This window comes from Dreissena polymorpha, chromosome 6, assembly GCF_020536995.1.
Source record: "Dreissena polymorpha isolate Duluth1 chromosome 6, UMN_Dpol_1.0, whole genome shotgun sequence".
Taxonomy (NCBI): domain Eukaryota; kingdom Metazoa; phylum Mollusca; class Bivalvia; order Myida; family Dreissenidae; genus Dreissena; species Dreissena polymorpha.
Window position 1 is genome coordinate 34,770,408 of NC_068360.1, and position 16,106 is coordinate 34,786,513.

Genomic DNA, 16,106 nt, shown 5'->3' on the forward strand with positions numbered 1-16,106 from the left:
TCGGTTTAAAATCAACCAGTCTCCCATCGATTACTCTCCTGGAATTGACAGCCTTTATCCATTTCTTACAAGTAACATCATCCTTCGCAAAACGGAAAAAACCCTTCTTTCCATTTTCCTCACGTTCTTTGCACCCGAAAGCAACAGTACACACTGAACCATATGATATCGAATAACGATTGTCATGCAAAAAATACAGAGAAAGCACACGATTTCAATAAAACTTGTGTAAAAGAATTGTATTTTGCTAACGTGATAGATCTATTGAGTGTCAAATTTGACATTTAGCGCGAAGTGTTCACGCTTCGATTCGTAATAACAATGGACGTGTATCCGAGTCATGCGCGTTGAGTGCCGGTGACGTCACAACCAAAATAGGTGGCGGAAATACCCGGGCGGTTTACGGAAAACAAAAACATCGTTTTTTAGTATCGCAATATTTTTTGCCATAGCTCTTGATGATTCCACTTGTTTTAGAATATACATATTTATAAAAATGCATTTTTCGTTATAAAATCGACAGTTCACCTTTAATTTAAAGAAAACATTGCATATAAGGTACAACAAGAGTAACCCTTCGATGTTTTTCTAGTTGTTGTCATTGGATTGTTTATTTTCTTATGCAGAGCACCACACTTTTTCAAGACGGTCAAGAGCATTAGAGAAAAATGGTTTAAATTCATACAGTTTGTACATTTATGAGACACGTTTATGTTGAAGGCCGCACAAAAGGTTAACGTGTTCTTTAGCTTTGCCGCACCTTAAATCTTTTTAAACAAATTAAGATATATGTTTGTCCTGCATCCGATTTTGTCGAAGAGATAATTACGCAAATAATTACTAAAAACGAATTTCATGTTTGCAGATTTAATTCAAAAGGAAGGATAAACAATATGACCGTGCGAAGGACAACTATGACATTAAAAACACATACACGTATACGCTATAAGAACGAATTGCACTGTTGGCGCGAAGTACTCGTCTACTAACGAAACTTACTTAGCCTAATCTCTCTAGATAACACATGTTACTAGATTTGAAAAAGTTTGACTGTGTTCACTTACCACGGAAAGATACATCCAAATAAATCACTTTGATAAAAAAAGGTCACACATGTCGTTAGTTGCTGTCATTTTAAACGAATAATGTATGAGTCGACGTTATACTGATAAAATTGTTTATAAAAATATTTACTTGCATCTGTGGCAATGGATGAACATTGCGCTCTAGCTCTAGTTGTTGTGCAACTTCATTTAGGAGATCTGAAGTTGTACGATCGAAGATAAACATATGTTGAGGTGTTCCTTTTTCTAATTCATTAGATAATATGGGTAATACCTTAGCAATATCCGCGCAAACAACGGACAGTGCGTTATTCATTTGATCAAGAGTCTTCATTTTCTCCGTGTTCAGGCTATCGACCTTTTTCATCAACAGGAGTGTTGCATCTTCAATAATATACATGTATAATATAATCTTCTTTTAATATATCGGGTCGCGTTTAACCTACATCTTTTGAAATCTTTTCATCAGATCCTATAAACCTGTGTTTCGCTATATTCATTTTCTGTAACAAAAAAAAAACAACGTATCCTCGTTAGCTTTCAAGACGGCAGATTTCATATCTTGAAGCCTTTTTCTTTTTTCCTCCGCAAAAATAGTAATTTCAACAAAGTCGTCGCACAAACGGTGTACCGTTACAATTTACTGCGACACAACTTTTTGTGGTTCTCGCAGTAAAATTCTAAAACCTTGTAACGTTATAAATATTATTGATGAATATAACAACTATAAATAATATAAATATATAAATGGGAAATTATTAATAAATCTTCAATTGAAAATTATTAATAATTGCATACTCGAATTTCGAAAAATATTAATATATGTCTAATTATTAAGAATATGAATTTATAATAAAATAATTAAAATGTGCTTACAATATTTTGCGAAAATAGGCATACCTTTACATTCATTGTTAAAAAGTTATAGATCAGTAACTCGAAAGGTCAGAGAATGTCAAAACAGATAAAATATGTGATAGCGGTTAGAATAATTGCAGTAGTGAATTATAATAAAGTCCAACAATCTATAACGTCCGTCGAACTGGCTAAACGTGCTAATTGAAAACGCAATCTGATTGCCTCTATAGCATTCTAATCGGGGTTAGCTATCATCTACATCCGCTAAAAGGGATGAGCGTGAATGATTTTGTCACGCCATTTCCTGGGAGTTTCATTGAATCAGTACATTTAGCGATTCAGCCAATCAACAATTAGCACGTGCGGAGACGTATCCTACTGACCGATCAAGTCTTTAGAATTAAATTGAAGCTAATTTACTTTCATGCAAATTAACCTGTAAGTTCAAAATGCACTGTTGTGTCGGAAAGAAAGACACTCTTCGCTTAGATTTAGAGGTGGACGGATAAAGAAAGGTCCAATCATGTAGCCATCAGACTGTATTTATATATTTGGAAAAATGAATTATATTAGATATTATATTGGACTGGAATTTACGTATGGCGTTGTTGTTTAGTATTTCATTATACGTTGCTATACGGATAGATTGACATTAAAGGAAAGGGACTGACTTGCCCTATTCGCAATGTAGCAAAATGCAGTACATGCGAGTCACATCATTATGACAATACGCGCATGACGTGTAATCGAACAATCACGTGACAACCTTCAAGTGGTCTTTACACAAATCAAGCTCATTCATATTCAACGGCGAGTGCACCGAGTGACGAGAGCGACGTGGATACTAGCAGTTAAGCCGACATCTGTCAGGGTGGTGTTAGGTCTATGGTGAGTGAAAATATTGATGTGAGTGATGATAACGATAGTGACAACGAAGACGATCATATCGATCGTCGATCACTTTTAGAAAATGAAAACCATGTCAACAACGTAACCAGCGCTGACGTACATGAACAGGGAGAGTGTGACCCTGAGAGGTTAGCTGTAGAGTAGGGATGTGGATGTGGCAGGCATTGTCAAAAGAACTTCACACCATCTTCGGTGTATCAGTCCATATGAGACATGCGTGAGAAAAGCAAAGATGAAAAAGAAATGTTTCTTATGGAAATTTTAAGTAGTTGTTTGGATACCTATTCTAGCACTAAGAGAGGGAAGAAACGTTCTCGCGTGCGCACACACTTTGCGATTAATGGTGCTTCAGTGTGTAGGGAAACATTTCAGCTGTTTTTTAACGTGCTTTTCAGCATGAACACATCCGAAGAAATCGGACTGCCATACCCAACAGCCCCAAGAGGAAAAGACAACATTCCAATCGTCTTCCTTCCATCAAGCACACCAAAGTTGCATTAACATGCGCAATATAGCGCTGCTTGTGAAGAACGAAATGTGCGGTGCGTGAAAATTTCGGCCTTCAAAAGCATCTAGTTGCACTGCGTTCCACATATTAAATTGCCAAACCATGAGAGGACGTTTGCGGCACGTGCGAGCGACTTCGAAGTGACATCGTGGGCGCTGTGACAGAAGATGAGAAGCTACATGCACCGACAGCAATGGAGACGCACATCACTGACGCTCGCAAGGTTGTTATTTGTAATACAACTTAATTAATTGTTAGCCTACAAATATAAGTAATAATTTAATGTTTTATTCTCATCTTTTGCTGGTGTAATAAAAAATTCCAGTCATAACACGAATACTAATACGATAATTGGTGTTGATAATAATGCATGCTCATATTTTACAGGAAAGAAACGTGTACTTAGACTGTGTTCAGAGGGCCGTTTCTAACCACGTGCGATATTGCCACTTCACTTTTGACTTTACTCTTTAGTCAGAGTGTAAGTTTACCACACTACGGAAGACAAATATAGTTCATGACACTCAGAAAAGTGCAGATCTTCGGTTTCTGCAAAAGTGCCGATAAGCAACTATACTTTCTAATCGACGAGAACGAAACCCCTGGGAAAGATGGCAAGATGACACAACACGGGCGTATTTAAGTATTTAATATGTATTACAGTTAAAGTACTAGATTTGTTTTTATGGTATTAAGCTACGAATAGCTATTGTAAGCTACGAAGCGCTTCTATGGAAACTATGCTTTATATTATGAATACGCATTTTTGAACGAAAATACCACACAGGTGATCCGAATTACCGCTTAAAAAATTAAAGTGATATTATTTATACATTCGATTTTGTTTTACAAAACAACACACTGCTTGGGGAATTTCTGAGTGTCTATTCATAACTGAATACAATATGCGCGATATTCTTTTTCAGGACACAATAAAAACAGGTACGTCATTGGATATTTCCTGTGGCGTGTCATGACAGGTCAGCAGGACACCATCGAGATCCTGATGCAGATTCCCGTTAAAAAAATATGTCTTTACTTATCCATAGAAAACAATCATACTATTAGTTATATTTTAGGCCACGCGCGTTGTCACGTAGACAGCGGGTTTGCCTGTGTTAAAAATGCTTACAGACTAAGCGACGTAGAGACAATGGACGAGTTTGCAGCGGTTGTGGACGGATCGAGTAGCACTAACGCTGCAGTTCGTTACCCAGCGTGGTGCTGGCGTAACTGGAAGCCGTTCATAGGCGAACACTTCAATGCGCCACCTGGCATACGGTATGTAGCAATTATTACATTATAGAAAATGTACTGGTATATTATACGCAAATAGTTTAATAACAATCCTACTGATTTGGACAAATACAAATAATAAAATGTGCCCTTCCCCTGCAGGAAATATCAGTACTTCCGAATGTCGTCTGCCTACCCCGGCGTTGTCATTGCAAAGACATGCAGCGACGGTGAAGAAACCTCTTTGTATTGAAGAACCCAGGTTTCCTCTTCCCAACCGTCCAGTGCAGCTGCTTGCTCATGGATTATCTGCAGCACGGCGCGACTACTTACGTGATTACGTGCGACGTCTATTGTCAGCTCGGGGTCAGGAAGGCTTCGCGTGTTAGACAGAATGTGACATGTTTACTCTTCTAACTGTGCTAAGCAAGGATTTATTTAACCAGGAATTGTTAATGTAGTATGTATGGATTCTGTACGTTTGTTTGTATAACAAAAATATATAAACATTCCGATTTCATTTAAATAACTTATTTTCGTGAAGAAAAACATATTTTAATATTTACACATTAAAGTCTCCGTAAAAGGAGATATATATGGACAGAATCGTAAGAAAATCGTGTTTTTAATGAGGATATCACTGAAAATCCGTTTGAAGTCGGTTGAAAACAAACAATATAGCGATTTTTATTTCGGGGTCGAGTACGGTAAAGTACGAAAACGACCTTATTAATATTCGTGATTCGACACTTTAATTCAAACCTAAACAAACACAATTGCGGATACGGGCGAATTTAGCGGAGAGAAGGTAAGAACAAATGCAAATACATTTGTTACAGACGGAAACTGAGTTGCAACGCTACGTTTTTGCTTAATCTATGTATTTATCTTCCATATGCTAATAATGTTTAGCGAAAGCTAAATATAGATATAATTTGCATAACTCACGACGCTGCAATGATTTTCGCCTATTGCATGTATTTATGATCTTTTATATATTATTTTATCGATTCAAAACCGATTAAGACCTGTTTTTCGATGTCAACCTCGATACAAAAATATATTTCAATTAATTTATGTAAAGTTTATTTCTCGCTATAAAACTTATATGCAAAACAACGATCTATTCCGCGAACGGGGACTTTAAATGGCATAACCAAACAGTGAAACATTTACGTCATCGGTATCAACAACAACATCACTGAATTTTAAATAATGATAACGGACATTTCCAAATATGTACGAAGTGAGTTCGAAAATACAATGAAATATGGCGCGGCGTCAAAATAACGACGTAATGACGCTCACTTTAATAAGCCTCACATGGGTTAACGAAATTAGTTTAGGTTATAGTTGGAAAAATATGACATTTTATACATATATGGAACCGGAAAAGAACGTAGATACCGCAATATAAAAAAAGTAAAAATCGAAAATTTTGTCATTTGTGCTGGTTTTCTCATGGCGCGATAATTTATATATATATATATATTAACAATTATTAATACTACATAATACACAATAGTAAAAACATTATGTATCAATAGTCATCTATATTATTACTGTTGTTAATATTAATAAATAAATAAATAACTATCAATATATTGAATATATTTAATTTAACACTAAATGACATATTAATACGCTAAATAATTTCTTTATAATTAATTTACACAATATAATATGCATTAATCAATTTGTATTATTATCAACTGTGTTGCTACCAAACCAGTATGTATTCAACATATATTTTTTACATGAAATCCTTAATTTAAAAGACAAACTTTGATTGTTTGAACTACTTTACTCGTTACTATTGTATTTGACTTTCAAATCAATATTTATTTAACTTATTTTACATTTCATGCCTATCTTAAAAGACAAGCGATAATTTTGTTCATCTGATGGCCAAATTCATATTATTTACGAACCGTTTTAACTTCATCAAATTTACAAGGTTTGTCACGCATGGAACGGGTCACTTGTTCATGTGCATTCAGTAGAAGACGACTCCTTACGTTGAATATGCCATTGAATCAGCCATTTTGCGTTTAACACTTACAACGACCAAATTCAGAGATGTAAATATACCTATAGGCGATATTAAATTCGCTTGAAGCATTCTCACAGCATAGAGTTTCTTTCAATGTTTATTCCATATATTCGTTCGTTTCTTAGGCTGTTTCAAATCGCTTGAATTGTTTTCAGCCTTCTAAAATATTTTTATATGCGATATTTTACTGATAATGATAGTGTTACTTTTGTTTTTTGGTTAGCCTTATTTTCATCTTCTAGGCTGGAATTAACTTCTTGATCCTAACGTTACCTGTTAAGGCCTTAATTTTATGTTTCAGTCCATCCTTCTCAACTTTGCGTTTAGAGATTCTTGATTCAACAACTCGATTTGCGTTGAATGAGTCTCTACAAGTTCATTGTTGATACTGGATAATAATTATTTCATTTTATCTAGCATATGTGTGTCTTCTTGTTCTGTAAGTTGTTTATTTCTCGTATTTATTCGTTCAACGAACATATCAACGGTTATTCGACATTTGCAACGTAACATTCTGGTTTCCAATCTGTCCCTCAAACTTTGTTTTCCTCGTTATGAGTGTCTGAATGTGTGTTGGTTTTGCGACGGTTATTATGACATTTCAATTTCCCTGATGCTACCAGCAAGTTTATGATTACGGTTTAGTTGGTTTACTCTTGTTTTTTTATTCAGTAGACATCGTGTAAATCATCTTATAATTCTTGCACATTCTACTTCAATTCGTCGAGCTAGGATGACCTTCACAGTTAACCGTAACACATGGTGTTAGGAACTGTGTATTAAGTAACAGCGGATAAAATCAATATATGGCCGCGCCCAAAACATTTGTATTGAAAAACGTTACTTTTTCATAAATGCTTGAGGGTTGCATTCAATGAAAAATTGTCTTTTCCTGGTACGTTACATCATTTATTTTGACTTGCACAGACACTTAATGCATTGTTGAGGAAATTTTACGGTTTTAGTAATAATCAAGTATTTTAAATATAAATTAATGCCAGTTGTGTGGCACTCGGCTTTAATTAAACGGGTACAAACCGTGAGTACGTAATGCAATTAATTCCCTTATGTACAAATTATATATCATAATCAAAAGCACGCGGGAGATATTTTGTACAACTGCAGTTTCCTAATTCCGTTAATACAGTTTGACACAACCAGCGTGCTACGATCTGTATTTGTACACACGGCGTAAGGGAACGCCATGTCAACTGGGTAGATGCCGAGAATGTCACCTTCGACAGTCAGGTGAACGATGGAGTTCTTCCTCATACTGCACACCAACACTGTGTCATCAGGCCCGACACAGGCACCCGTTGGTTGTTGTATGTTGTCATCAGTGACTGCCCTAGATGTTCCCTTCAGGGTGTCGTACATGTACACCGTATTAGCAAGCGTGTCAGTCAGTACCAATGTGTTATTTGATTGGGCATAGAGGCACTTGCTTTCGTCAAAATTGTACGTCTTCTTCGGAAATTCCAAGTTATCGAAGTCTTTCTCAATGCCGTCAAATGATATCATTCGCGCTGAACGGTAATCAGCGTACGTACTTACTACCATGTTTGATGGGGTCAAATTGGATATCGAAAATATCCGCGAAGTAGTGTCTATTCGTTTTATATGGATAATTGTACATGAATCAGCATTGATGGCCAAAATGCAAATTTGCTTCACGGTTGAAACGGCAATAAGAAAATGAAAGACGCATCTAACATCGAACACAGTAGTCTTGAAAGTATATGGTTGTCCCTTTCTTTGCAACATGCTATTCATTAAGAAGCATTTGTTATTATAATGATCCACCGCCACTAATCTCCCGTCCGGCAGAAAATCAAGTCCTGTCACGAAAGGGTCGTTTTTATCGCCTTTAGATTTTACGATATCCGCAGACTCAAGCAACTGAAGTGTCACGGGCCGTTGTTGCATTACTGAGTTGATGATCTCCGGTTGACCTTAAACCAAGAAAATATTATTTAGAAGTTAATACCTCGTTGCTTGAGGCCAGAAGTGATACATATATTTGTTGCCATAGCAACCAGAATTCTTGACGTAGGAACAAAATTAAATGACGTGCATAATACCCATATTGCCATCTATCCATTATTAAGTTTCATGAACAAATATGAAGAACTTTAAAAGTTATCGCAGGATCCAGAAAAGAGTGACGGACAGACTGACAGACGGAGCGCAAACCATAAGTCCTCTCCGGTTTCACCGGTAGGGGACAATAACTGGGATGTGTTATATATAAAACTTTATCCCTTTTTTAAACAATAGTGATTAAAACATAACACATGGACACTCGCAGTAAATTACACTAATTCTAAGTAATCAAACAATTAGTCCCAAGTCACAGCAACAGAAAATTTCGCTGTTTTATCGGTTTAACTTAGCCTTTGCCATTTCATTTTATAGACCAACAAGAGATGTGTTCGTCAGAAACACAATGCCCCCTACTGCGCCGCTTTGAAATAAAATTTATATTTATCATTTGGCAGGGTATAGAAATCATCTCCCTTTAAAGCTTATTACTTCCATTGGATTTTGTCCAATCCAACCCAGGGGGGGGTCTGTAGACTGTAGACAGTCAAAAATGACAATGTCAGACATCACTGACAACCCAGGCCTGTGGTTTATCAAAGAGATCATAGCCAGAGTTTATCATGTATCTATGGACATAAGTTCACAGGTATGTAATGAACCCGACTATTCACAAATTAGTACAGAAAAGAAATGATAATTATATCATTTAATAAAAACCTTTGACAAATCAATCATTTGAGTTATAAATAATCAAAATAAAAAATCTGTACAGTAACTGTGAAAAGAACTTAAATTCTTGGTAAGGAAATATATAATCTGAGATTTATAATCATATAAATTACTTCCCTTGAAAATAATTGTCTCTAACAAATCTCTATTTTTAGTAGCAAATAATTAAAGCCACTACCGTGACTGTAGATTCACCACTCAAAATGTGCAGCTCTATGAGATACACATGCATGCCAAATATCAAGTTGCTATGTTCAAAATTTAAAAATTATCTCCCTTTAAAGCTTTTTACTTCCCTTGGACTTGTATTTTTGACCTTAGACCTTGAAGGAAGACCTTGACCTTGACCTTTTACCACGATGTGTTTGTCAGAAACACAATGCCGCCTACTGCGCCGCTTTGATTTATTTAACAAAAATATATAAATTGGCAGGTCAGATAATTATGTCCATTTAAAGGTTATTACTTCCCTTGGATTTGTTTTTTCGACCCCGTGACCTAGTTTTTGACCCGGCATATTCCATATTCGAGCTTGACCTAGATATTGTCTAGATACAACTTCTGACCAAGTTTGGTAAAGATCGGATGAAAACTATTTGAATTAGAGAGCGGACACGAAGTGTGACAGACTGACAGACAGACAGACTTACAGACGGACAGTGCGAAAACTATTTACCCCCTTTTCTTCGAAAGGGGGCATGAAAAACATACAATGGAAAAAAAATATATATACAACCAAGCTCTTTTTTTAGCATTTTTTAAGCTTTAAATCAAATATTTTCGAGTTTGATTGCTTATTTAACGATTGCAATACTTGCATTGACCGTTCCAAGGCGGTGACCCCAGCTTTATTCATTTATTTGTTTTGTATGTTGTTTTGTATTGTGCTGTTTTGTATTGTTTTGTACTGTTTTGGCAATTGGTCACTTGCCTTAAATAAAGGACCAACTAATTGTGTATCATGAGAATTCAATACTGCTCCAGCAGCTGGAGTTTCACTTCTTTATATATTGCTAATTTTCGGTGATCGCGAAAACACGTTAAAATAGAAATAAGCATCTACGGAGTTTGGTTAGAATGTGTAGTTTGCGGTTCCTGTTAATTTTTGCAAAATAATGCGGAACAGTTCGCACTTTATCGCTGTAAATATTGGTAGAAGAATCCGCAAGCTAAATGTGCTTACATCTGAGTCGTTAAACGCATGCTATATAACGTAATGGATTAAGGGAAGTCACTATTATTGTCATTAGTGTTTGTAAACTTTTTTTTATGATTTTGAAAGAAAACTTCCTTATTGTTATTGGGAAAAATGACAATCTAGATTTAATTGGGAATGGCGCCGTTTGCTTTGGGAATGCCTTCGTTTTCCGGAGGCGCATACAGTGGTGAAAAACCCCTTGATACATGTAAGTGTAAATAAAAAATTTCCTCATAGCATTGCAACTCAAATTAAACAATAATAAAAGAGAATTAGAACGCATTCAATTTCATTACCATTTAATTACTCAATGGTAGGAAGGAGTCCAGAGCAACTGAGTTACAAATTTTTGATGAACGATGAAATGAAATTATGAACAAATGTCAAATATATCCCTTCTTTTTAGAAAAAAAATAAAAAATATTGCATAATATAGTTTATATTTCAGATCATCAGCGTGCAAATACAGGAAGAAGCAGCAATAATGGGTGCAAAAGATCCATATTACATAGCTTGGTTGTTTATGTGACTGCTAAAAAAAGAAATAGATTGACCATGTTCCGAAGATGCATCCGGATAAATCACTTTGAAAACTGAGTCGCAATTTTCGTTATGTATTAGCATATATGTGTTTCTGCCTAATTAAGACTGAAAATATTGTTATCTGGTTAATATTTGTTAATGATTACGTAAAATGTTATATAAGTTGTCACAATTCGAGGAAAAAAAATTACACAAGTCAATTATTAATTAAAGGGGCCGTTTCACAGATTTTGGCATGTACTGAAGTTTGTCATTTATATATTGATACATGTAAATATTAGATCTAAAAAGCTCCAATAAAAAAACAAGAATACAGTTAAAGAAAGAAAAAAAGTAACCAGGCCTTTTTCGCTCCGTGTTGGGAAAACGCAACACTGGAATTTGGGAATTTCGCGTCGTGAAACATCCCATTTTGGGAAAAAAAATATTTGCAAAACTGGCTCAATTGGGAAATATAATCGCATGTAAATAGTGTTTCTTATATTTCAAAGAAGCCGTAAATTGGTACTATTTTGTAACCATATTATTAAAATTTTACAAAATATTATTAACATTTGTGATAAGTGTACATTTCCATGCCTATGATATTAAAATATAAACAAACACAGTGTCAAAATTCAAAATTACTTAACCAAAAAGTATAAAGTATCGTTTAAGATTTTATGACTGCTTAAATGCCTTAAAATAAGAAGAATATCAAATTTATTTTATAACACAATTACTAACAAATGAATCGATCAATAATCATATTTCATATATCAAAATAAAATCTTATGTCGCATCTTGTTGGTGAATTTCGGAAATCATTTATAACGATCTTCGTTTATTACTAGAAATATTTCGGTGCATTCTTATTCTTACATCACCCGATGTTGTTTGTTTTTCTTTTTGCTTGTTGAAAAGGGACGAAATTGTTGGCGTATTTTTCGAATCTTTTTTTTCTTATTTTGGCAACGTAATATTTGCTGTTGTGAGACGCCATTTTGATGATTAATTATTATCTGCACAGTACGCGCAGTATTGATCGATACAAAGCCGGGCTCAAAACAAGCGGGTTTTCCCCAATTTTTAGTTTGCGGATTAAGGTAACGTTATTTTGCGCATTGTTAGCGGCCGAAAAAAATCAACTTTGCAATCGTTGGAAGTTGGAATTGGGAAAAAAATCAATCGGCAGTCTGCGAAATAAGCGCACGCCCGTTGGCCTGGGCGTGTAAATTATAGCTCGGGCCTATTAAAATTGCCATATTGTACGCCCGTCGGGCCAGTAGAAATTCCGTGTATCAATATTGTTTCATTTTTAAGTGTGATAAAAGTCATTATTTTGTGAGTACTTCGCGAAGATTTCCGACAGAACTTCGTTCAACTTCGCCTAAAATACGAGATTTAAACGCGTTCCGATTGGTCCATACATTCAACGGTCATTTTCGAGTCGTAACACAGGCCACGTGGTGAACAATATAGACTGGTTATTTACTAGTGGCACACGTCATGCTGATGTGTTTTCTGCTGAAGTAAACTTATCGACGTACGCGGCTTGCATTTCCCGAATAAACATCGTTTTACTTTGTAACCTTGTTTGTGTGTTTATTTCCAAAGTTGTAAGTCCCTACGCGCATAAGGCTGCATAATGCTTAAATACGTAGCTGGAGTGAAGCCTGGCAAGAAACTGCCCACTTCTGATCGTAAGTCAACAAATGACTATGAAAAATCACGGAAACGTGAATTTCAAGAAAAGTGGTAAAAAATCAGTGATGAAGGAGAAGCTATTTCTGTAAGACAGAGTTTAATAAGCTACGCTTAAAAACACGGCATAAGAAAAAAGTCAACATGTATGATAAAAGTATGCCATCTATGCCTTCACTTGTCAAGTAAACTTCTGGAAAATAACTCAGGTTGCTTGTTTTACAGGATATGGTTTCTGACTAAGAGGATCTCCAGGATTGCAGTGATGATTAGATGAACGAAGAAGTTGTTTATCACATGTTAAATACTTATAATTAATAAAGGACATAATTACATGGACTTGTTATATTGTGTTGCAATTGTTTTTGCAATAGGCTTTACAGTTAACATACCCTGGATACAATTTTACTTTTAATAGATTAACTGCTATTGAAAGATGAAACCCTTTATCAGGGTGTATATTTTAACAAATTTACTTTGGGCTAGTAATTTTGCTGCTGGGCTACTTGTCTTTACCATTCCAGTAGCCCGAATGGCTAGTGGATAAAATGAACTATCGTGAAGACTGAATCGGGAAAAAAAACACCAGATTTGCATTGGGAATGGGGCCGATATTCGGACCCATGGCATAGGGCGGAAAAGGCCTGGTATTAAACCACAACTGGACTCGAACCAATGATCCCTGGATTAAAAGTCTATCGCTTAGAACACTCGGCCATCCGTGCTCATACAATAATTTGAATAGGTTATGTATTTTTTATATAAGAAATCATCGTAGTATCACAAAATATAATGTCGACAACAGAACTCTCCAAATTATTCATCGTTTCGCGTTGCAACGCTTTATAATTTTTAGGTTTTTAAATCGTCAAAAGATGCTTAAAATGGATATTTTAAAGTATGGTAAATGTTCAGAAATACTGTTTCCTCACAAATATGACAAATACAACGAACATTTGCAAATATGAAAAAAACAATGTCAATTTACCAACACGTGAGAAGTCCCCTTTAACAATACATATTTACATCGGATCAAATTTCTTCAAAACATTTTGTAATGATTAATCAATTTGTCAGAAACACAAATATAAGCCAATTGAATGCATTTCATACCTTTGTCTTTGTCTGGTATTTCCTCGCCGATATGAAGTTTCATTAACTTATTTCCCATTTGAATGAGGTTATCAATATCATCAGCAATCTGTACTTTCATTGGTGGCAACGGATGCAGATTGCGCTCTAGCTCTAATTGTTGTGCGGCTTCATTAAGAATATTTGCAGTTGTATGAACGAAGATAAACATCTGTTGAGGTGTTCCTTTGTCTAATACATTAGAACATACGGGTAAGACCTTAGCAATGTCCGTGCGAATACTGGACAATGCCTTATTCATCAGATCGAGCGTCTTCATTTTCTCTGCGTTCATGCTGTCGACCTCTTTCATCAACATGTGTGTTGCATCTTCAAATACTTTTAATATATCGTCTCGCGTTTTATCTACATCTTTTGAAATCCCTTCAACAGCTTCTACATAACTGTGTTTTGCTTGATTCACTTTCTGTAACAAAGAAAACGTATCTTCGTTAGCTTTCAAGACGGCAGATTTCATATCTTGAAGTCTTTTTCTATCTTCCTCCGAACAAATAGTTATTTCAATAAAGTCGTCACATTTACGGTGTACCATTACACATTTACTGCAACACAGCTGTTTATGGTTCTCGCAGTAAAATTTTAAAACCTTCAAGTGCTCTTTACACAAATCAAGCCCATTCATATTCACGCCATAGTTTTCTTCATCCACGCTTTGAACATCCACGATGACGTGTTTCTTGCTAGTGTCCCTTAAGTGAATAACGATGCAATCATCACAAATCGACTCAGTGCAGGCACTGCAAAACAATTTTGCCTTGTTGGAAAGCATGTTCCTCACACAAACATCACACTTCTTTTCCGCAACACGACCAGATACCGTATCACTGGAATATTTAACTAAATCATCATCTTGTTCGCCCGTCGCCATAGTGATCGCGTTTGAAAATAAGGCTTTATTCAAACATTAATTCAAGAACGTCAATAACGTTCAAACCTGAAAAAAAAATTATAACACACAGATGCACTGTGACACGGACACAATTTTTTTCCAATTTTACTTTACGTGTTACCCTATGGGAAATCGAAACAGGAAGTTTCGTTAACGCTTTCAGAGTCACATTAAAGGTTACGTTATACTAAATAATTGGGTCAGGATGTAATCTCTTAAAAATCACTAGAAGGCATGCGGTGCAATTAACACAGTTGTTCTGGTAGTATACTTTTGAAGATATTGTTATGTTTAGCATAGGTTTTCACAACTACGACGCTGAAATATGATAAAGTTAGAGACGATAGTCAAACATTGTGCTGAGGCGGATTACACTACAATCAATTCAGCTTAGAATTCTCTTTAAGAAAAGGTATGGTTATGGGGGTCTATTTTTTAATGTTGATTTTATGTTCGTTTAAGCCGTTGTTATTACATTAAATAACATATTGAGTGGAATTAGAATATTGTGACGTAAAACGTCATTGAGTCGATTCTCTGAAACCAATGCTTGGTTTATGGACGTTTCGTGCCACTACCAGTTCGTGCCACTGATATGTGTGTTGAAAATAATTAGACGTTTCGTCCCACTGAAAATATATAGGTGGATAGGTGTGAATAATACCGTATTGGTGTAAATAATAACAGGAAGTATATTAACGTAGTAAATTACAACAGTGTTCACAATTATAATTATATATATTACAATTAAAAATGAATAGTTGTTATTATAAAATATGTGTGCATAGTTCACAATGTTCAATAAATATAAAACAGGAAGTGTTGTTATTTTTATTGTATGCATGATGCGTATGTATTATATTTGAACATAATTTTAAATCATGAATGAATAATAATACGATTTATTCAATAAAGAAATAATACAATTGTGTTGGTCATTTACTTTAAGAAAGTTTATGCTTTAATAACGACATGCAAACTGTCAATTAGCATGTGCATTAAGTGATTTACCCAAGTGCGTCAATGAGGATGTGTGTTTCACTGGAACCACCGCGTTACCCAGAAAGGGGCGAACAAAGGCCTCGCCACGGCATATAAAATCCTGTTCTTGAGGGAACTGATTACCTTGCTGTATTTGCCGTGCGATCACATAGTTCCCACCTGCGATATATTTGTTTATTATTATAAAAAATATCGTTTAATATATTCCGTTATACCTTCACAAAAACAGCATAGTACTT

General features: G+C 35.3%; 1 protein-coding gene across 1 annotated transcript; it reads right to left on the reverse strand.

Moving 5' to 3' along the window:
• Nucleotides 1-5,644: 5,644 nt before the first annotated feature.
• On the reverse strand, nt 5,645-15,015 carry LOC127836472 (uncharacterized). The gene is made up of 2 exons (XM_052363124.1): nt 13,938-15,015; nt 5,645-8,580 (listed from the first exon to the last, which is right to left on the reverse strand). The coding sequence occupies exons 1-2, from the start codon at nt 14,842-14,844 to the stop codon at nt 7,718-7,720; spliced, it is 1,770 nt and encodes a 589-aa protein (XP_052219084.1). The 5' UTR covers nt 14,845-15,015; the 3' UTR covers nt 5,645-7,717.
• Nucleotides 15,016-16,106: the final 1,091 nt, after the last annotated feature.

What these genes read in the sequence shown, in the direction of transcription:
- LOC127836472 (XM_052363124.1), bottom strand. Translation starts at nt 14,844, where the DNA reads ATGGCGACGGGCGAACAAGATGATGATTTAGTTAAATATTCCAGTGAT. An exon ending in AATACCAGACAAAGACAAAG is followed by an intron (nt 8,581 to 13,937) that starts GTATGAAATGCA and finishes TCTTGGTTTAAG; the next exon opens with GTCAACCGGAGATCATCAAC.